The sequence below is a fragment of the Nyctibius grandis genome, chromosome 1 (genome assembly GCF_013368605.1).
Source record: "Nyctibius grandis isolate bNycGra1 chromosome 1, bNycGra1.pri, whole genome shotgun sequence".
Lineage (NCBI taxonomy): Eukaryota > Metazoa > Chordata > Aves > Nyctibiiformes > Nyctibiidae > Nyctibius > Nyctibius grandis.
In genome coordinates this window covers 54,653,344-54,673,141 of record NC_090658.1, presented here as the reverse complement: position 1 = coordinate 54,673,141, position 19,798 = coordinate 54,653,344, and the positions used below count along the sequence as shown (strand labels likewise).

Here is a 19,798-nt window from a genome sequence, read left to right as displayed (position 1 = left end):
GCTGTCGTGATTAGAGCAGACTTGTTTCTAAGAAGCCAGGACAGCTTTCCCTTCTGAAGACAGTTGAGCAGAGGAATTTATACCATGGACACTCCCATAACAGTGGCAGCACCTGCCCAAACAAGCAGGTCTTGGCTGCAAAACCCCAGGCATTTAGAAACTCTTGCAGGTGTTTGTACAGCTTAAATTTTACTTTGCTCAGATTTTCCTTACCACAGTAAATTAATTTAGTTGGAGGGCCTACCAGCAAACTGAGTCATAATGCTTACACAAAGACATTTGCAAAGACGGGGTGTTTGGTCATTTGTTCACCGGGTTTTGCATATGTAATTTATATTTGCTGGAGGGGAAGAGGAGACAAGACACAGCACGCTCCCTTCCCACAGCAAACCCTTTGCTTGTTGCAGGCAGGCAGCTTGCAGTGCGCTTGCTCTGTGGGTTTGCCAGCAATGACAAAGCAGTGCTGGAAGTGCTTGGCAGCAAATTATTAACTGAAATGATTTGACTTCAATAGATTTTTCCCAGCCTAAAGCTTTAGACTGCCATTTAGTTTAGATTGAAATTGAGAGTTGTTATCACTCATAGCAATACTGCAATGTCGTTAAGAGGCACCAGGGTCTCTGGACTTGCGGGTCTGATTTACTAGATGTTCCTGAGTTTTATGTTTCTTTTGTACCTTTGCTACTGCCTTTCTCTTTTGATGGGTTTGTGCAGTTGGTTGGGTTTTTTAAAGGTTTTGCTGATGTTTCTTTATTCCAGATATTTTATCTGTCTCCAGGATGAGGTCTGGCTTAACACTTCTTACCTTGAGGATTACAGCGTACAGTCTGCTTTGCTTTTTCTAGTACCACATGTGTGTCCCAGCTGTCAACATTTTCTTCGTTGCTTCTAGTCTTGTTATTTCATTGCCCATAATATTTTATTTATCCCCTGGGTTTTTGGTTGGTCGGTCTTGTTCTATTTCCATTCAACATACACACTTGTTTAGAAGATGATTGGAAAGGCTTAGTTATATGAAGTAGGAGTCACGATGAAGCTCCAAATTTCTGCAGCAAGATGGTAAAAGATAGCCTTTATATTGTCCTTAAATCAACTGGGCTTAATGTGGAGCATGCTTGCTTTAGTTGGCCTCCAGGATTACAAAGGCATTTCTTGCATTTACACTTGTAAGTGACCTCCTTCCAGTTGTTTAGTTTTACAGTTCTGCTACGGCAGGTGGAGGGCTGAACCTCCTCTGCAGCAGTACAGATGAGACGTACTCACTTAATTCGCTAGTTTTACCTAGTTAGTCAGGGCATCCCTTAACTTATGGCCAACTCTGGTGCTGCTGCATAGCCTGCGTAGGCAGGCGCTGTTCAGCGCTGTTAGCAAAGGGGCTGGGGTTTGAATGGACCTCCGAACACAAATAGTTACTGGTTGCTGAGGGCTCTGTTTCACTTGAGGTATGTTGGGAAGACAAGTTATAAAAAGTCAAAGCAACGCATGCCAGCATTTTTAATGCCGTAATTTGATTAACTGTGATTGCAATACTCCTTTAATAGTAAAATATGGTGCTAAGTGGGTAGTGTGAATAAGGAGGTGTGTGAGGGAATGCAAAGCTGTACAGGCTTTACTGGAATGAAGTGTATGTGCTACTTGTACACCCTGCGTCACTGAAAAACTGCGGGTGGCTCTTGGTGTGCAAGTCTGCTCTGCACTTGCGCTTCATTTGTTTCTGCATCGCCAATTCTGTGCGTCATCCTTGAAGTCAAGTGTTACCTACAGTCTGGTGGAGAGAGAGGCTGAAGTTGCGAGTGGAACTTGGGAAGAAGCTTATTGTAGTTGCCACTTCAGGAATAAAAAGGTCTAAGCAGCTGAATTGTGAGTACATAGTCTTAACTGCACAGGGAGAAGGTGTTACATGAGAGAATCATTTGTAAGGCTTTACGGGAGCACTCTTAATTCTCTGATGAATAGTTGTGGATGATGATTGCAGTTGATTTGCTTGGAACAGCAGTCGCAGCTTGCTTCTCAGATTCCAGAGGTCTGAGTTTTCTGTGATTGCTGAAGGATAGCTGTTTGCTGAGGTTCACTTTTTCTGTAAGCAGCACCTAACAGTGTCATAATTATTTTTTTCTCCACAGACATTTCTTGGTACTAGGTTTGTTCATCGTTTGGCAATTGGCCTTTTGTTCGGAAAAGACCCTGACTTGGTCTGTGATGGGATAACCGCCATGCTGCTTAAAAACACTACAAGGCAAAGCAAAATTGTGCATCGTCATGCTGCAGTAGCCTGAAAGCAGGGCGATGACCTTGAGCTAGAGGGAGTGGGAGTCAGCCCCGGGGACTGCACAAGCCTGATCTCACCAGGAGGCTGCTGTGGCCCTGGGGAGAGGGTTCTGGTCCTCACTGTCTTCTCCTGGGGAAAATCTCTCAGGCTCCTGCTTTGACCAAAGGAAAGGATGAGCATTTTACAGCTATTTGATGGATCCTCAGAATTCAGATTTGTTGCCCTTCAAATTTAAGAATCACTGAAACCTGTATTAACCACTTTTCTGCTGTCTGGCTGGTGTGCCAGGGCAAAACTCACCTTCTATCCCAAGCGCTGGTTATGTGGCAGGAGCCCACTTGTGCGTTTTCAGCAGAACAGCTGAGCTTTGCAAGAACTGGTTGGAGCTCTGCAGCTGGGCTGGAGCCCGGCCCAAGAGCTGGAGCTGTTAATGGCATGACTGCTGAAGCCTTTAATTTAACCCCTTACCATCAGTTGTGCTGATTAGTATTGGAGCTGTCAGATGTCACTGTCACACCATTACCCTTCAAAGCAAAATTTGCTGCAGCAGTAATCCCATAGAGCAGAGCTTCCATTTGCTGTACCACTACTTGGGGCCGTTGCTGTTAACTACTCTATCTACAGCATAAGAGTTTCTAGTCCAGTCTTACTTTAAATGTAAATAGAAAATGAATATATTTCTATCAATAGTTGTGTAGATACAGATTTCTATCATGAATGTGTAGAAGGCAATAATTACTTAATATTACCAAACAAGGATGTTGTGCATCTTCTTTATAAATACACAGAGTTGTGCCAAATGGTATAATGGCCTTCAATAATAATTTTTCCTTCTGGGAACAACCTTGTGTGTTGTCTTTGGGGCTAAAAAATATGATACAATGCATCAGAGGTGATTTGAGATTCAGTTTGATAATAATCATCATGTGATGGCCAGTGATGAAGACTTAAATAAGTAAGAATCCAGCCCATCAAATATAGGCTTCAATTTCAAAGGTAAAGAGAGAATGGCTAATTTAAAAGTCTTTATTAAAGGCAGTTTTTATAGCAGGGAGGATGTATAAATAGAGACTAGCAATTTGTGGGCTAATCATTTTTTGCATTAATCTGGTTAATTTGTTTTTAGTTCTCTTGTTCAAGAAATCAATTTCTCCCTCACTTTCTAGGAGACTTTGAAGTTAGCATCCAACTATCCACCTTTGTCTCTCTTCCCTCACCCCCTCACATTCCTGGAGTGCGTTTATGCAGGTTGAGAGCGAACAGTGCAGTGCCTAGCTCTAGGGAATGAATTCGTATTATCCGTCTTAATTTTCAGGTGTTGAGTTTCGCATACCTACATAGTAAACAAAACCAGTTTGATTTCAAGTTAGACATACATTCTGCTTTTTAGATGTTTATAAAAATCAGACTTAAAAAAAAATACATAAAAGCTTTTCCCAGTATAACCAGTTTCTTTCCTGCTTCAAGTGTGTCTTAAAAAGAATCCTGAAAGAAACTGTTTCTTCAGAATGAGTTTATTGTAATAAAAATGTTAGCAGAATCAGTTCACCATATGCTGACACAAGTTTGGCTGGTAGAAAGTTTTTTCAAAACCTGTTCTGATCTGTGTTCCTGCTGTTCCCACTGTCAGAGCGACTGAAATGGGGGTCAAACCCCACCAGCCCTCCATGTTTATACGTGATGAAATTCACAGCACGTCCGATGTTGTTACAGCTTTTTGACCAGGGTCTTCTTATGAAATACTGAACATAGGAGTCACTAAGGGGGAACTAAACTGGATTAAAAACGTAAACTGAAAGTGCAGATCAGCAGAAAAGGCCTACCGAGTCTAAAACACTGAGAATGGATGTATTGAAAGCTAGGGCTGTAAGGCTGTCTGCCGATGAAGACGTGAGTTCAGGATGTCGGCATTTTTGAGCTTGCAGCTGTTGATGTTTCTGACCTCTGAAAGAGGAGAAAAGAGGTACAGTTTTCCTGGCCGTTGGAAAGCAAGAATCCATTTTGCCCAAATGTTTAAAGTTTTAACATAATTCTTTTTGCATTAAAGGATGAAGCAGGAGGCTATTTGAATTTCTTCATCGAAAGATGAGAAAGCCAGTAAATGTGCATGTAGGCATAGCCTCATGATAAGACTACTTGTGGAAGACGTGGGATAATGAGACTCAGGTCCTGGCTTAACTCTCTGTTACACGGTTCTGTTGCCTCTCTTTCCTGTTTTCTACTGGATTCTTTCACTTCTCTGAAAATTAAAAAGAAAAATCCATTTCCTGAGCAGTAGCACTAAAACTTTTAGAAATTATGTGCTGGGTGTGAGAAAGTCTTAAATCTGGTAGATTTTCTTTAATTAAATAAAGGTTTTAGTCCTGTTCTGAAAGGTTTGATTTCATGTTTAAAATAAAACACAAAAAAAATTGTATGTGCCTCTATACCTGCAGACTTTTTAAAACTGGAAACTTGGATATGGTGTAGATATTCCTGGAGGTGTATGAAGCCAAGAGGAGGTCTTGAGCTCTGAAGAGCATGGCCTGATAGCAGCAACAGGCAGCCCAAAGGGTAGCGGTAGTAGAAACAAGAGTGGTGCCAGATTTCTCATGAATTTGTGCTTTTCTTCCGCTGGCCACGGTGCTATCAAGTTCTGAATTTTGATTTTGCCCACCACAGCTAAAAGATCCAACAGAAAGAGACAGATCTCTTTCATATGTGTTTGGTTTTTGTTTTGAGTCTCTGTAATGTGAGGTGTCTCAAGCAAGCGAGATGGGGAGAACTGTCTAATTTTACTGCCATAGCCAATCTGCTCATTACAGTGACTGTAATGATGGAAGTTTCTAACACAAAATGCGTTGCAGGTTATCAGCTTGACATAAATAAGGAAAAAAGTCAAAAACGGAGGAAAAGTTTTAAACTAAAATATCCTTTGTTTTCCACTAGATAACTTTTGTAATTTTTTTTTTTATCTATCTCCTTTTTAACAAAGTAAAACAAGTCACCGCTTTCCCAGAATGAAATTAATGCAGTGTTATTTTTTTTTTTCCCCTGAAATGAGGGACTTAATTGCTGGTACTCTGTGCATCTGTGGTAATAAAAAAAATTCTTTGTGGATTTCGTAATGAGTAGTTTTTTCTTCTGATTTACCGACTCCTGAATTTCACCAGGGTTTTTAACATCTTAGTAACTCAAAATCAACTGTAGTTTGTGTTTTCTGCTATAGATCTTCTGAATAATTCATTGTTAGCTTATTGTTTGGCACAACATGAAGTGAAAACAACACAGAGTTTTTAAATGTTAGCTAGCATGATAGATGGTGATGTGAAAGTGTACTTGTAAAAATTCATCGATATTACAGTGACAACCCATTTCACAAGAATCCCCAAGCCTTGAGTGTATTGATTGATTCAGCGTGAAAGCTTCTATTCATTTGCAGTATAGGTCATCTGAAATTTCATGTGCTGGAGCCATGGATATTGGCCTGTAGGTGCACAAATACAGTATAAATACAAACACAACATAGAGTGGACCTGTGTTGTTAGCCTGTGTTTCCATGGTATGTCTGTTCGAAAGGATTTATAGTAAAGCTGTAGAAGTTTCCTGGAGGCATTGGTCTTAGCCTGGACTTCCCCTTCTCTTTCCTTGCCAGTTTTCAAAAAGAAAACACAACTTTTGTTGACATTGAAAGTATTGAAGAGAAATGGAGAAAATAAGCTTAATACAAATGTAGTACACTTTTGTGTACACGAAAATGAAGAATCAGCAAGGCCTGAAAATGTTTCACAGAGGGAAACGGAGAATGTCACTGACCCTGAGGAATGGGTGTTCTGAATTTAAAGAGCACATAAAAACAGATCAGGACCATCTATATTCAGAAAGAAGTTGGGCATATTCTGCCATGGCTTTCAAGGTGAGGAGCTGCTTGTGATTATTTTCGTCTCGTTGGTGATGCTGTGAGTGCTTCACTTCAAAACTGCTCTAAATTCCAGGCCCCGCAGTTGCAGGAAAGCAAGGTGTGGGGTGTGGGGGAGGTATGTGGTTCACAGAGATGCTGACTTCCTAATTATTTGAGGTTATCGGTTCAGGTGGTGACTGAGGCCGAGGTACCCACACACAGGTGTAGCCGTCCTCACTGGAGGGCCAGCAGCTGGATGAGGAGTCTGTGCTTGGCTGACCAGGCTGTTCCTACACCAGAGTACTCTGTAACAAACCGTTGTTTGTTTGTTTGTTCATTTCTTTTCTCCCTTCCTTGTGTTGTTTTCCCACAAGCCAAAGCCCTCTCCCTGGGGGAGGCGGCTGTTTCTCCCCCAGCCTGTTATCAGCTCCTGCACCAGAAGGGCCTCTCACTTTGGGCACTGTCCGGTTGGGCTTTGCCTCGCACCTCCCTGGTCTGCACCACGTCCTGAGCCCTCTCTGGCTTCACATTTAACCATTCTTGATGTGTTGGGGTTTTTTTCCATCCTCTAAAACATCACAGCTCTTCCTGATGCCACGAACACCCTCGCTATCTTCAAGTCCGCCCTAGAAACCCACATCTTTCACCTCACAAAAGTTCTTTTTGGCCTTACCTGTACAATAAAAGTTGATGCTGACAGACCTTAGCAGTTTTAGGCAAAAATGGCAGGTCTTACCGGTCCTATTTAATACCAGCAAGAGCTTTAGTATAGATACAGTTATGCCAGCCCAAGAGCTCTTTACTATTTTACCATTTGGGTAGTGAGTGTAAAATATATCAATTTAAGACCTGCTGTGTCCCAGTCACATCTATACGCCTTTATATTAGTATGGTTTTAGCACAGAGTCAGCTACTATAGTTTCGGGCTTGCTTCATCTTGTTTGGAAAACTGATCAGAGGGTGTTTGATTTCCCCACTGCAGAATGCTGTGTTCCCACATCGACTTTCCTTTCTCTGAAGCCCGTAGCTGGTGTTTTTTGGTTTTGTGTCATAATTTTGCTGGATTCAGCCCCCATTTGTTACCAGTGGATTTATGAGTTAGCACTGCCTCGCTTTTCATTGTTACAGAGCTTTACAAAAGCTGAAGTTTCATTGTAATTGCTAATGAATTATGTTTTTCAAAATCGTTGTGGAATGTTTTTCAGACCCTGTGGCTTCAAACCTTAGCGCTGAATGCAATGTATTTGAGATGGACAAAAAAACCTTCTGTTTTTATTGTTGGCAGAGGGGAGAGTGTCAAACGCTTCCCCCCGTGACACGTTACGTTCAATAGATTTCAGCATTTGCGTCAAGCTGAGAGACGTGATTTTTCTTCCCTACCTGATACTAAAAGCTGGCATGTGAGTGCTGTAGCAGCGTGTTCTCTCTGAAGCTGCGTTTAATCCGTAGTTAAACTAAGTGCTTACCTATGTCTGCACTGCTGTACGAGGCACTGAGACACTTGGACTGTTATTTCATGTGTAGAAGTATTTATGTATAAAATCCCATTTTTTTTTCACCATTCCTCCTGCATAGCTCATTTCCTTGATACAGAGTTTTGCTGCTGCTGCAGGATGTTACCGTTTAGCCCGTGTCAGCTCTGGCTCTAATGTGCAAGAGTAATGGAGCAGAAAGCCTTCGCTCTTCGCTGAAATGGCTAAGAGGATGGTCCAGAGGTTGCTCAAAATGGGACTTTTACTAATCTGTACCACTGGAAACTCACCGAGCTGGTTAATTCCCTCAAACACTTGCTGACATGGTTGCCACAGGAATAGGTCTTTTTTTATTTCTTTCTTTTGACCTGTGACCCATAGCTAGTGACTTGTAGGCAATTTCCATTACACACCTGTGTACCTCCGCTGTCTCTGTGCCGAGGCTTCCCTTCACCTTCTCCAGAACCTCTGCAGAGGCTGAAATATGGCGTGTGGTGGAGGACTCGGGGCAGAATGATTGCTTTCAAAGTAAAACAAACTCTTAGAGACCTTCAGTGGTCTGGCCATCTTTCAGATGTAGCTTTGTTTAATCATTTCAGAAGCTAGACTAGAACACACGGTGCACATTCAGAGCAAACAGGGAAAATGTTTGGGAGAAGAGACTGGCAGGGTTTTCTCACAGAGGTTTTCTGCTGTAGGTGCCATATTTACATCTGCTGAAATGGTTTCATAAAATTATTTATAAATTTATGAGCATTTTAGCCATCTCCTTTTCCACTGGTTATGTCACTGAATTTTCCCACCACTCACCTGGCCTTGCTTTGCACAGTTGCTCTCTGCACAGTTGCTCTCTGCACAGTGAGATTAATCCTGTCCTGGGATCTGCAGAGGAGTGTTTAAATTTATAATTCAAATGGATACAGCTGCTGTGGCAGAAACTGTGAAGAGGTTCATGAATTTCTGATTAGATGGGATTCATTCAATGAATATAATTTCCTAAACTGACTATGCTGTGGTGTGGAGCATGGATGAAGCTTAATGTTTAGGTAATTAAAATGTGTGCATTCCCCCTAGAATGTGTCAGCCCTACCCTAGGTGCCCAGGTTTCCTTTTGGATGCTCTTCTCTACCATGCTTGTGTATTTCAGGAGCAGAACAGCAATGCTTTCAGATAGGTGATGTCTCTTATCTATTATGTTACATACAGAACAACTGAATGGAAGTTATCACAGGAGGAAAAGTCACTCATGAATTCAAAACCTGCCATTCCAGTCAGAAAATGGGTTTCCAGCTTCTTCACCCTGTATTTTATGCTTTGTACTTTCTTCCCATATGTGTTTTTCAGGCTTAGCTCGTAAATGATTGTAAAACTGTTTTCAAGATTTTTGTGAGGAAGGTAGTATATAAAACCAAAATCACAATATTTAGAAGCCTGCAGTAATTTGAAAAGAAAATGTATCCAAATGATCACATAAATCACAGTGTACAAAGCAAGAAGAAAAGCTACCTGTGAAGGAAGCTTTTCTTGAGCCCTGAGGCAAACAACTTAAGGCTTGAAGCATAAGCAACAAATCCTGCTTAAGATTACAACTCGCGTTTTCTTTCAAAATGAGAGATTTCTAAAAAGCACTTTGGCAATTCGCACTTCTGCAGCAAAGCTCCCAAGCCATATCGGTTTGGCTCCGCAGTCGCTTTCTGCAACGCCCGCAGTGCAGAAGGGCTGGCGATACCAGGCAGTACCTGGGCAGCCCGATGCCTGTGGACCTTCCCTTCCTTTAGCTGCTGGATCACGGCTTCAGCCGGGACCTCAGGGCCTTGTCCTGCAGCCATCCTCTTGATAGTGTCGGCTTTGGGTGAAGGCAGAGATAGGAAAGAAATAGGACTGATAAGAATATGGCTTTAAAGCTGGATGAACAAAATGTTTCTGCAAGTGAGATTGTTTTAAATCGGCTGTAGGTGACTTGGTGGAGGAATCCCTAGTTTAAATTCAGTGGGCTTCACTCTACAGTATGTTAGCATTACTAATTTTTAAGAGCTCCCTCTGGCTTTATTATCAGTATTTGAGATTCTGTGCTGCCTTAACCTCGGACCTCAAGGGGAGCTGGACAAGGTGGTGCTAAGCCACCATTTTGCCCTCCCTCTTATGTATTCCCTGGGAGCTGGATACAATTTATGAATATCCCCATTTCTCCAGAATCTTCAGATCTTAGTTGCTGTGATTTAATAGTGTATTGGACGTGTGCAATATGCACCGACAGTGTCTGGGTACGAGGACAGGTGACTCAGGCAGGGCTCCTTAAATCCATAAGCCACGCAAGTAAATCAGACCCATTTGGGAAACATTGGATTTAATCATGTAGTTTAAGGAGTCTGCATTTGATGGGGTACTTTGTTAGATCGTTGGGTTTCTTGTACCAACACTGCATAGTGTGTAGGTGATGTGAATGTCTGGCACATCTCAGACAAGCTTTATGGGCACATATGGAGAGCAGTTATCTGGGGCAGCAGACTGCTAGGACAGAAAATACCTATCGCTCTGATGCCTGCTTTGTCTGAACCAAAGTCCTGGAAATGCAGGCTAGGGATGTCTGTTACTGCAGTGGCTGTTTCTATAAACCCAGGCTCTCCTCTATTTAATTTTAAAGATTTGGTTCAGAAGGATGAAAGATGTACTTTCATGAAACCAATCTTTGAAAATATTTTTTTAAAAGATGTTATAGCATGCCTGAGAGCATGCCAATGGTACAACATTTGCTCAACCTTCTAGAATTAGCCTTTGGTATAAAAAAGTCCCTGATCCTGCTGGATTAAAGTCAACACAACCTGTGGATTTTAATGTGAGGTTTAATGGATTTTAACCTATATAAATAAAATTACTCAAGGCTGATAAAAGTTCTGTGGTCTGTGTTATAGATCTGTGCTGGAAGTTCAGTCAAGAGTAGTATTTTCCTAAGTATTTTCCTTTGGTTTCTTGTCAAATAGCAATAGGAAAAATATTCTGCTGGAAAGGCAGGTAGGTATATTAATCACAACAGTACAGGACTATCAGGTGTTTTGCATTCCAGCAGTGCAAAGTAGAGCTTTAGAGGAGAGAGAGGAGAGTTGTCCTTGCTTCTGTCCTCCACAGTCATCTTGATCCTATAAAACTGCTCCTGTTCTAACAGGGTGGGCTTGACAGTAAATGAGAAAAAAAGAAAGCAAATACAGTCAGCTTTTTTAGGATTTTGTTACATGGGTTGCAGCTGGCTATTCAGCCGAATAGTTCTAGGCTGAAAGTAGTAACTTTCTGTCTAATTACAATCTCAGGCTGCAACTTCACAAGCAACTACTCAAGCAGAAGACTTCTATAAAGCCTTGGGAACCTGGATAGCATCTTGTAAATGATAGTTTACAAAAACTAACATGTTTTTTAAAAAAAAAAACACTTGCAACAAGTGGCTTTTTAAGGCAACAGATAAATCATCAGAAAGTTGGGATCTAAAGGCATGTTGGGGACACGGTGGATTCTCTTGACTGGCTACATGAAACTTTAAGATGGGATAGCTGATAAAACGCTCCCTTTTTCGCCTATGCGGCAGTGTGTGGACAGATGAGGCACTCGTGAACAGGAAGCGTGTAGAGCATGGGGCTGGTCTTTCCCTCCCTCCTTGAGGACTGCTAGGTGAGCATGGGAGAGTGCCAAGAAGGACTCACAGCGATGTGCCTGCAGTCTTCTCCAGATGCAAAACTTATTCGGATTCCATTTTGACAGAGCTAATGGACAAAGAGAGGGATGCCTGGTGCCAAATAGCTGATTTCACTTTCCTGATCTGTGAACATCTGTGGAATTTCCCTGGGCTCAGTCCAGCTTCTGCTTGATTAGAGGAGCCCTGTTGGATGTGTCAGTAAGTGAACGTGGTCACCTTTTCATGCCAACTTCCACTGAAGGACTTCAGTTCCCTTTTTGTGCTATAAAATCAGCAAAAGCAGATACACAGACCAAGCATAGTCAGGCAAAATCCCCCAGTTGGGCAATGACCCTGTGTCAGCCTTGTTTACTAGCAAGCACATGGCCATGAGCCATCCTATGCCCTTCTGGCTGCTGTGACCAGCAGTGCAAGTTGACTCAGTTGTGTGATGGCAGAGTAGGCTCCTCTCTGCTCTAGATCTTGCAAACTTTCTGGACGGGCTAATCCAGCTCTGCTTCATGGCAGTCAGTGGTAATTTCCTGTTTAGTATGAAGAAGCTGCATTTCCAGAAAATTGTCTGGCTTTCTTTTTTTTTAATTAAATCTTAAGAATGTTTTGTCACCCTTTCTGTAAACAAAGGGCATAGGAAGTAAAATTTTGCAGAGATAAGAGATTTACATGTAGGCTGAGGAATGCATGAACAAGAGGACATCCAGTATTGAGAAATACATCCATGTCCTTTTTTTATTTTTTTGGAGCGTGTGTACTACTGTGGTTCCTTACTCAGCTATGGTGGTCTTTCAGTTACAGTACTCACTTTGCAATAACTTCACTAGGGGTAGGACTGGCTGAGAATAGAATAGCCATAAGTAGGTTCCCCCATGGTTTCACACACAGATCAGCCAGCAAAGTGTAGTTCTCAGTACTGACAACTATAATTTCTTCCTCCATTCTAATTGGAGTTTTCCCACTGACTTCAGCTAGACTCATTGTTGATAGTACGTGCCTTTTAGGCAGCTGGCTTGAAATGTTAAGTTAGATACTACCAGTGGGACTTGCCTCGTCTAACTTGAGGTAGCTGAAACCTGTCAGGCGAGTTGTTGTTAAGAGTTCCTCGTTCTCTCCATTGACTGCAAAGGGACCCTGGATGACCAGGTCCTGGTTATATCCTAGATGTTTGAAGGAAGGTGTTTTGAATTCCATCCTGTTGACAAATTTCTGTGCGAGAAAAAGGCCTTGCTGAAATGTGTCTGAATCACAGAATCACAGAATGTTAGGGATTGGAAGGGACCTCGAAAGATCATCTAGTCCAATCCCCCTGCCGGAGCAGGATTGCCTAGACCAGATCACACAGGAACGCGTCCAGGCGGGTTTTGAATGTCTCCAGAGAAGGAGACTCCACAACCTCTCTGGGCAGCCTGTTCCAGTGTTCAGTCACCCTCACTGTAAAGAAGTTTTTCCTCATAATCCTCTCAGTATTTTTAGCTCAGAGAATGCTCTTTTAATGCCAGATTTTCCCTGTGTATTCTTCCTGAAGGTAAATTTAGGGAAATTGCACCTGAACTTAATATAACAAATTGTGTGATGATCTAGTGAAAATGACACATTCAGCTTTCTATTTTGTTTTGAGTCACTTCTGTCTGGCAATTTTACCATATGTATTTTTCAGTGATAAGGATAGAATTAGCTGTTTTACTGGAGTATATCAGAATTTATCCTCAAGGTCATTCCTTCTGGAGAGGTTAAAGTTTTTCATTTGAATGGTTTTGAGGTAGTCCTAGGTTCTGTTACCCTGTTTCTTCTTCCTTTTTTCTCCCCTTCAGTTTTCTTCTTTCTAATGTTTGGATATTTCATTAACCTGACATCTGTTCTGTTTTAGGAGAAACCTGATGCCAGCCCCACATCTCTACAGCTGCGATCCCAGATTGAGGTTAGCACTTTGATTTTGGTCATCCCTTTTTATTTGTTTGTTCCTTTATTCAATATTCTGCATAAGCTGGGCAAAGGCTGCTCTCGTGTCTGCTCTCACTGCTATGTGTCTTGCCTTGCAGGAGTCACTTGGTCTCAGCAGCACTGCATCAACACCCGACACTGAAAGAAAGTAAGTGAAGGCACAGGAGGTGAGAAAGGAGGGAGGGGGAATTTGGTGTGGTTTCTTTTTCCTTGGAGTAAATTCATTTCAGATTGTATTAGTGTTTCAAGATTTCAGATCCAGCCGCTATTAATGAAACCCATTTTGGACTTGTTCCTTTTCTTGTTCTCTTTTGGCCTTTTATTACTTTGTTTTTTAGATAAAGGGAGGGTTATCTTTTTCTCTCATCCTTGAGCACTTGTGGTGTGCATACAGTGGTAGTAATTTTTGAGGAACATCACTGATTTCACATTCTCTGCAAATTAAACCTGCTTAAAAAATAACTTTCTGTGACTAGACCTGAATGCAGCCAAAAAGAGATAGGAGAGGGGAAGTGAGAGTTATAAACTTAAATCACTTTCCTTTTCCTGTGCACTCCTGGGTTTGTAACTGTGCTTTTGAAGAAGGTGCCAAGGGAATTAAGTATTTAAAACCAAGTTAAAAGGAGCTTTAATTTTAGCAGTCCTTAATAAAAACCTCTCTGTGAGTACTGAGAGGTTTCTGTTTACTGTCACCTCCTGCTGCAATGTATGTGCTTGTTTTCTGCACCTCCTTCCTTTGATCCCAAGATCTTGGATCCCTACTGCTAAGGGTAACGTGCAGCAGTGCATGAAGACAACTGACACTGTTTTTCCAATTGCCTGCACTTCATGGGCAGTGCCAGCTGGACTGGTTCAGAGGGAGTATGTGGAATCCAGTTGTGATGTGACGCACTTTTGTAAGGTTTTACAGTCCCAGATTTGAGTATCTTCTAGTGATTCAACAGTGGACTGTAATAGGAAGGTGGTAAGAAATTGTTGCCCTTGCTATTGCTAGTTCAATAGAAGGAGTGTCAGTCCCAGAGGGAGCTGTGGTGGATGTGGGGTATGGGACTCGCCTGAGCGTCAGCCACTTTCAAGTCAGGTGTATGGTAGGGAACAGCTGCTTAGGGGCTTCATGTGGGATCATCTGACAGCTGATTCATGCTAAAGATCTTGGAAAATGATAAATTATCTTTTAGAGGTGCCTTGTCTCTCTTAATCACTCACAGAGAGAGCAGTGGTGGTTTGCTTGAGGTAGATGCTCATTTTCAAAACAGCTTAAGACAGATAAGGTGAATTTTACCTTGGGTACCATCACTGCCCTTACGTTACATGCTGTTAACAGAGAAAGCCTAGAAGGCTTAGAGTTTAAAAGTGGTGCCTCAGATATTGAAACACAGAAAAGTTTTTTCAGGGATACCTCCCTGTCTAACATTATAATGAAACCAGAAGTGCCAAGTGAATGGGAACATTATGAGAACTATAATCTGGGAAGTTAGCCTTCAAGGTTATCCTATGATCATAATACTTTTCTCTCAGTCTCAAAGCAGGAGGACAGCACACAACTGGGAATAAAGTCCTCTTGCAAGTTCCAGCCAGATTCCTAAAATGTGTCTCTGTGTAGGTGTTGTACCAGAAATAACAGTGCTATGATAGTATCTACAAAAACATCATGAGTGATTGTATTCTGACAATAATACTCAATAGTGAGCCCATTTACCTCACTGAAAGGAAATTAACCTCATTGTCTTAGTTCACATGGAAGGCACTTGTGATTTTTGTGGACCTTTCAAGAATGGAAGTGTCCTGTTTGAGGATTTGTCTGTCGGCTGAAGGGCATACATGATTACCCTGACCAGATATATGAAACTGGCACAGGGCAGGTTGTGTCAAATATTTGTGCAATATGAAACAAGGCAACGTGATGCATGCTAATTGGGCAAGGTGTTGAAAATAATGAATGATATCTACTCAATACCATACAGATTATTCAAAAACAAAATTATACAGGCCTGTGCCTATTAGTGACAGCCTGCCGCATCAATGCTGGTTTCATCCCTCTAGCTTGAAGGGCTGAATTGTCACAGGAGTGCCTCTTCCAGGGAGGCAGAGTTTATAAAATTGATCTGCAGGAAAATGACCACTTCAAGTCCATCCGATATGTCTGTACTTGCTACTAACATGTTGAATTTGATGTTTTTGGGGGGAGGATGGCATGTCGGCTCTAGAGGGGTTTTTTGGGTTCAGTATTTGGTTTATGCCTTTCATCTGAATTTGCTGCGTGGGCATGCTACGAGACAGGAAAGCTTGTCGCTTTTGAGGGACACTGCTTTTATTGCCCCTTTGTGCTGTGTGAAAGATCTGGGGTAAACCTTTTACAAAACTTCTTTTGTTGTGAGAAGACTCCAGTTTGCCAAACCTGAAACTTTATGCGGATGATGCATTGGTTTCTCATATTCACAATGACATTTGGGGGGGCAAAAGGAAAGATTTGTCACAAAATAGCCATCCAGATTTTCAAGAGCTGAAAAATCTGTTGTTTTGAGTACTCTTCCAAAGCCCAAGTAAAAGCTTGCCCAAGAAAAAGTTGTATTTCTACATATCGCAAATACAGACGTTTTCCTGGGATAAGATGAGGCAAGTTGTTTCTGGTCTGGTGTTCTGAGTGGATTGCTTCAGAAGGTAAAAGCAGTTCCAAGGAAAAACCCATGCTGGGATGGGAGGAGAGGCTGGAATGTGGTCGCTCTCAGTAGCTCCGTCACCCAGCACTGCTGCCTGCACACCCCGCAGCTTAATGCTACCAAGGTCTAAAGTTTTAAAATAACACACCTGGATGGTTGTTTAATTTGCCAGAGTTGAGAGATTCCAGATAGAAAGAGGCTTTGAGGGAGTCTGGAAGAAGCTATGTTTCTTTTAACCTGGTTCGGTTTTCCTTTTCTGTGGTGCTCAACTGAAGAGAGCACCTGACAGGCTCCACTGTACACCGCACTGAAAACAGATTAGCCTTGGTGCTCTGTGGTAGAAAAAAATCCTGTTTGTGTGGACAGGCAGTGTATGTTCAGTCTTGCCTTGAGTCTTGCTAACCCCGCTGCCCAGTCTGTTCAAAGCCAGCGTGAAATCAGTCGGTGCCCTCAGTCCAGCAAGTTGCTCAACAAGTATCTGTGTAGTGGGTGATGTGCTGTAACACAGAAGAGCAGCTGTAGTGCCTGGAGGGAGGCAAAAGGGGTTAAACAAACCTGAAGGCAGAGTTGCTTGTCCCTTCAAGTCATTGGCCCTCCAAAAGGCATTTGGGGCAATACTGCCTTCCTCTGTTGCTGACATCTCTGTTCCTGTTAATTAGATGAAGCTACAAAAAAGACTGCACATGTGAACCTGCTCTGTGCATTATAAATGCCCTGCCAAAGATGGTTTTCATTTGATTGATTCTGGAAAAGAGAGAAAAATCTTTGCTGTAGCAAAGGCCTCTGAGATTCATGTGAATACCAGCAAGGGTGCTGATGGGGCCTGAAAAGCTATCCGTAAACAACACAAAACAAAGTCATGTTCGCTCAAGCTTTGCTTCACAATTGCTCTGATTTTTTGGCCATACTGGAGTTCCTTCTGTAAATTGAAATTGTTGGGCATGCTTCAGAGTCATAGAACATTCAGGAAATAACACAAAGCAACGCATGAAATGAGATGTTTGTAGCTTTCTTCTTTTAATAATAAATTTCATTTCCCTCTGCCCTTTCCAAGATTCCCATCTTTTAAACTGCAGTCTTGCTGTCAGCTGTGGTGCTAGTGTAACTTTGCAGATTCTCAGTGTGCCTTCAGCAAAGCGGCAACAGCATCTTCAACAGCGATATTATTCATTTTAAACAAAAATCACCCCATAACTGCAGGTGCTCCTGTATAGACACATTGACTTCTGATTTTGCTAGAGGAACCATCAATGTAACAAATACTCATTAAATGTGTCCTTAGCAGTTACTATTGCTTCTTTGTCCCCATACCATGTTGATCTGGGGATGTAATGTATATACAGTCCCTATTATTTCCTAGTGATGGCAACACCCCAAGGATGTTTACTCAGGCAGGGGACTGAGCAGGGTTTTCCCATGATTGTAAACAGAGCATTTAAAACAATGTAATCCAACTTCTAGCCTGTTCCCCTTTTTGAGCATTCAAGTCTACATGACAGACTGATGAGCTCTGCATGATTGCCAGGAAATCCAGGTTAAACCCAGTCCCCTGAACTCAGGCTTCTGCATCCTGACTCTCATCCTGTTTTTAGAAGAACTGGGGATGTTGCAGAGGGGAAGTTGTGCATTTTCCCTCTTGGGAAATAGATCTGTTTGCTGTCACTGTTTGCTCCAGCGGCCTCTGGGCAAGTTTCAAATGTGGTGTATCAGAGAGCTTCCAGGAAAGAGAAGGAAGTGGGTGAGAGACCCAGGAGCAGTGCATACAGATAGGATGAGGTACAGTCACTCCTATATACTCATTTTCTTTCTTTGCAGCTGCTGGAGAAAGGAAGGACAAAAACCAACACATGGGATAGCAGTTGGGGCTGTATCTGGCATTTCACAGGCATTCCCACCACCTTCGCATGGCAGTGGGTGTTATGAATTGTCACCTCCTATATGAATCACCTGCTCTTTCTTGAACCATACCATTCAAGCACACTCCTGACCAAGTAAATGGCCATACTTCATATTAAGCGCCATAATCCATCCCACTGAACTCTTCAGCCTGCGGCACAGTACATTTTAAGCGTTCTCAACCCTGTGATCCTCAGGACCTAAATCCCAGACTCTGCCAGAGCAGGGAGCTGAGCAGAACAGACTTGTCAAGCAGAAGGTGCTGGAGAGAAGCACGCACGTGTGGGGTGCAGGCAGCAGAGGGGAGCATTGCTTCGGGGCTTTGCATTCCCCTGGCGTGGGGGAGTTGCTGTGCCTCTGGCAGCTGTGTCCTCGACTCCCTGCTTCAGCTGCTCCCGAGAGTGAATGTCTTTGTCATCCTGTCTGTGTGTGCAGGACACACATCTTAAACTGAGCCCCTCACACACTGAGTTCATACAGTTTAGCCAGATCCCTGAAGGCTTGTTGGGAATGTCAGAGGAGGAGTTGTAGGCTGCTCGGGCGTTACGGCTTTCTCTGAGGTTGTTAGGAGGCAACCAGTGAGGCCGCCACACAAGTGGCTGCTATCTGCATGCTGTTGTCTCTGCAGGAGAAACTATTGACTGAATGTGTTTTTAAGCATTTTCTGCAATGGATGTGCCATAGTAAAGCCAGTCACTGTCCTATGGTATAAACTCGAACTGCAAATCAGCCTAAGGCAGGGAGAGTGCCTGCAGTTCAGTGTTCCCATCTTCCACAGTGATTTTCAGTGAAAGCAGCAGTCTCTTTAAACACGGCTTTCATTTTGCAAAAGAGTTCGTGCAAGCCTCAATTCTGCTCCGTTTGGTACACTAATCTACAGCCTTTGCCAGTAGTTTTTAACTCTAGATTGCCTAATCTTTTTCCCCTGCAGCATCCAAACTGCAGGTCAGGCTTTGAATGTGGGAGGTTATTAAATCATTCCTCCAGGTAATGAATGGAGGAGCTTAAATTCTATCATGTTTGATTCCGGCAACTTCTCAAGATGCCCAAATTAACTCTGTCAGGTATTTGTAAGCTCATCTGCAAAGAAACAGAACCGTGGGTCTGACAGAGGACATGAGGCAGAGAGAGGGCAGAAACTGAGAAGAGCAAAGCAGAAACAAACAAATCCCTCAAACTGACGATGCTAAAGGCTGCACTTAATTACTAACAGAATAAATTGTTTCTTTTGCATAATTTAAAAATTGAAAAGAATATTGGAAGCAAAAGAAGAGCTTGCTACACTTGAGATGTATGCATTTAAGATACACTTTTTTTATACCCTGCGCTTACAGAAATAGAAAAGAATCAGTGAGTGTGTACGGCCCTGTTTTCACTTGTTTGAGGCCTGATTCAGTCAAAGCCAAATTATTCTTGCTGCCTTTAAACAGCCTCCTCAAGAGAAGTAGGGCAGGAAACTCCCACAATAACCCGCACAATGGGAGCGAGAGGCCAGCCAAACGCTGCCCAAGACACGTGAGGAGGGAAACCAGTGCGCCTTTGAGCAGCTGGAAGAAGATTTCAAGCCTGGTAATTTTGTACAAGGAAGCATGAAGGGCGTCTTTCACGAGAAAGCCCGACTTGTCGCAGCTAGTCGACACAGCGTGTATTGAGCAATGAGCGCAGAACAGGGGTGCGTTGCATGTGGTACGTTGGGCCCTACTCTTTGCTGTCAAAGAGTTTTTAGCTGGCAATTGTCTGCCTCCTGGCTGGGACCCACAAGTCAGTTATTAAATACGTGACGTAGCCCGATCTGCCTGCTGCCAGTCACCGGACCAAGCCCATGGGACCAACATGGTGGCTTCTGTGCTGGTGATGGTAGAAAATACACATACGCATGCATGGCCCACAAGCAGCACAGTGTTTGTTTCCACTGAGAAAGTTTTGACCTGCTTAAAGAGCCATTGCTATGGAAACCTAATGAGAAGATAATTGAATGAAATGTCTTTGCTTTCCATCCCT

At 42.7% G+C, this 19,798-nt stretch overlaps 1 protein-coding gene across 2 annotated transcripts in view; it reads left to right on the top strand.

Moving 5' to 3' along the window:
* SASH1 (SAM and SH3 domain containing 1) overlaps positions 1–19,798 on the top strand; it is a 126,360-nt gene that overhangs the window by 49,888 nt on the left and 56,674 nt on the right. For both annotated transcript variants that reach the window (XM_068405303.1, XM_068405292.1), the window contains exons 3-4: positions 13,168–13,218; positions 13,340–13,389. In XM_068405303.1, coding sequence (XP_068261404.1) covers positions 13,168–13,218; positions 13,340–13,389 — 101 coding nt within the window. The remainder of the gene's footprint in view (positions 1–13,167; positions 13,219–13,339; positions 13,390–19,798) is intronic.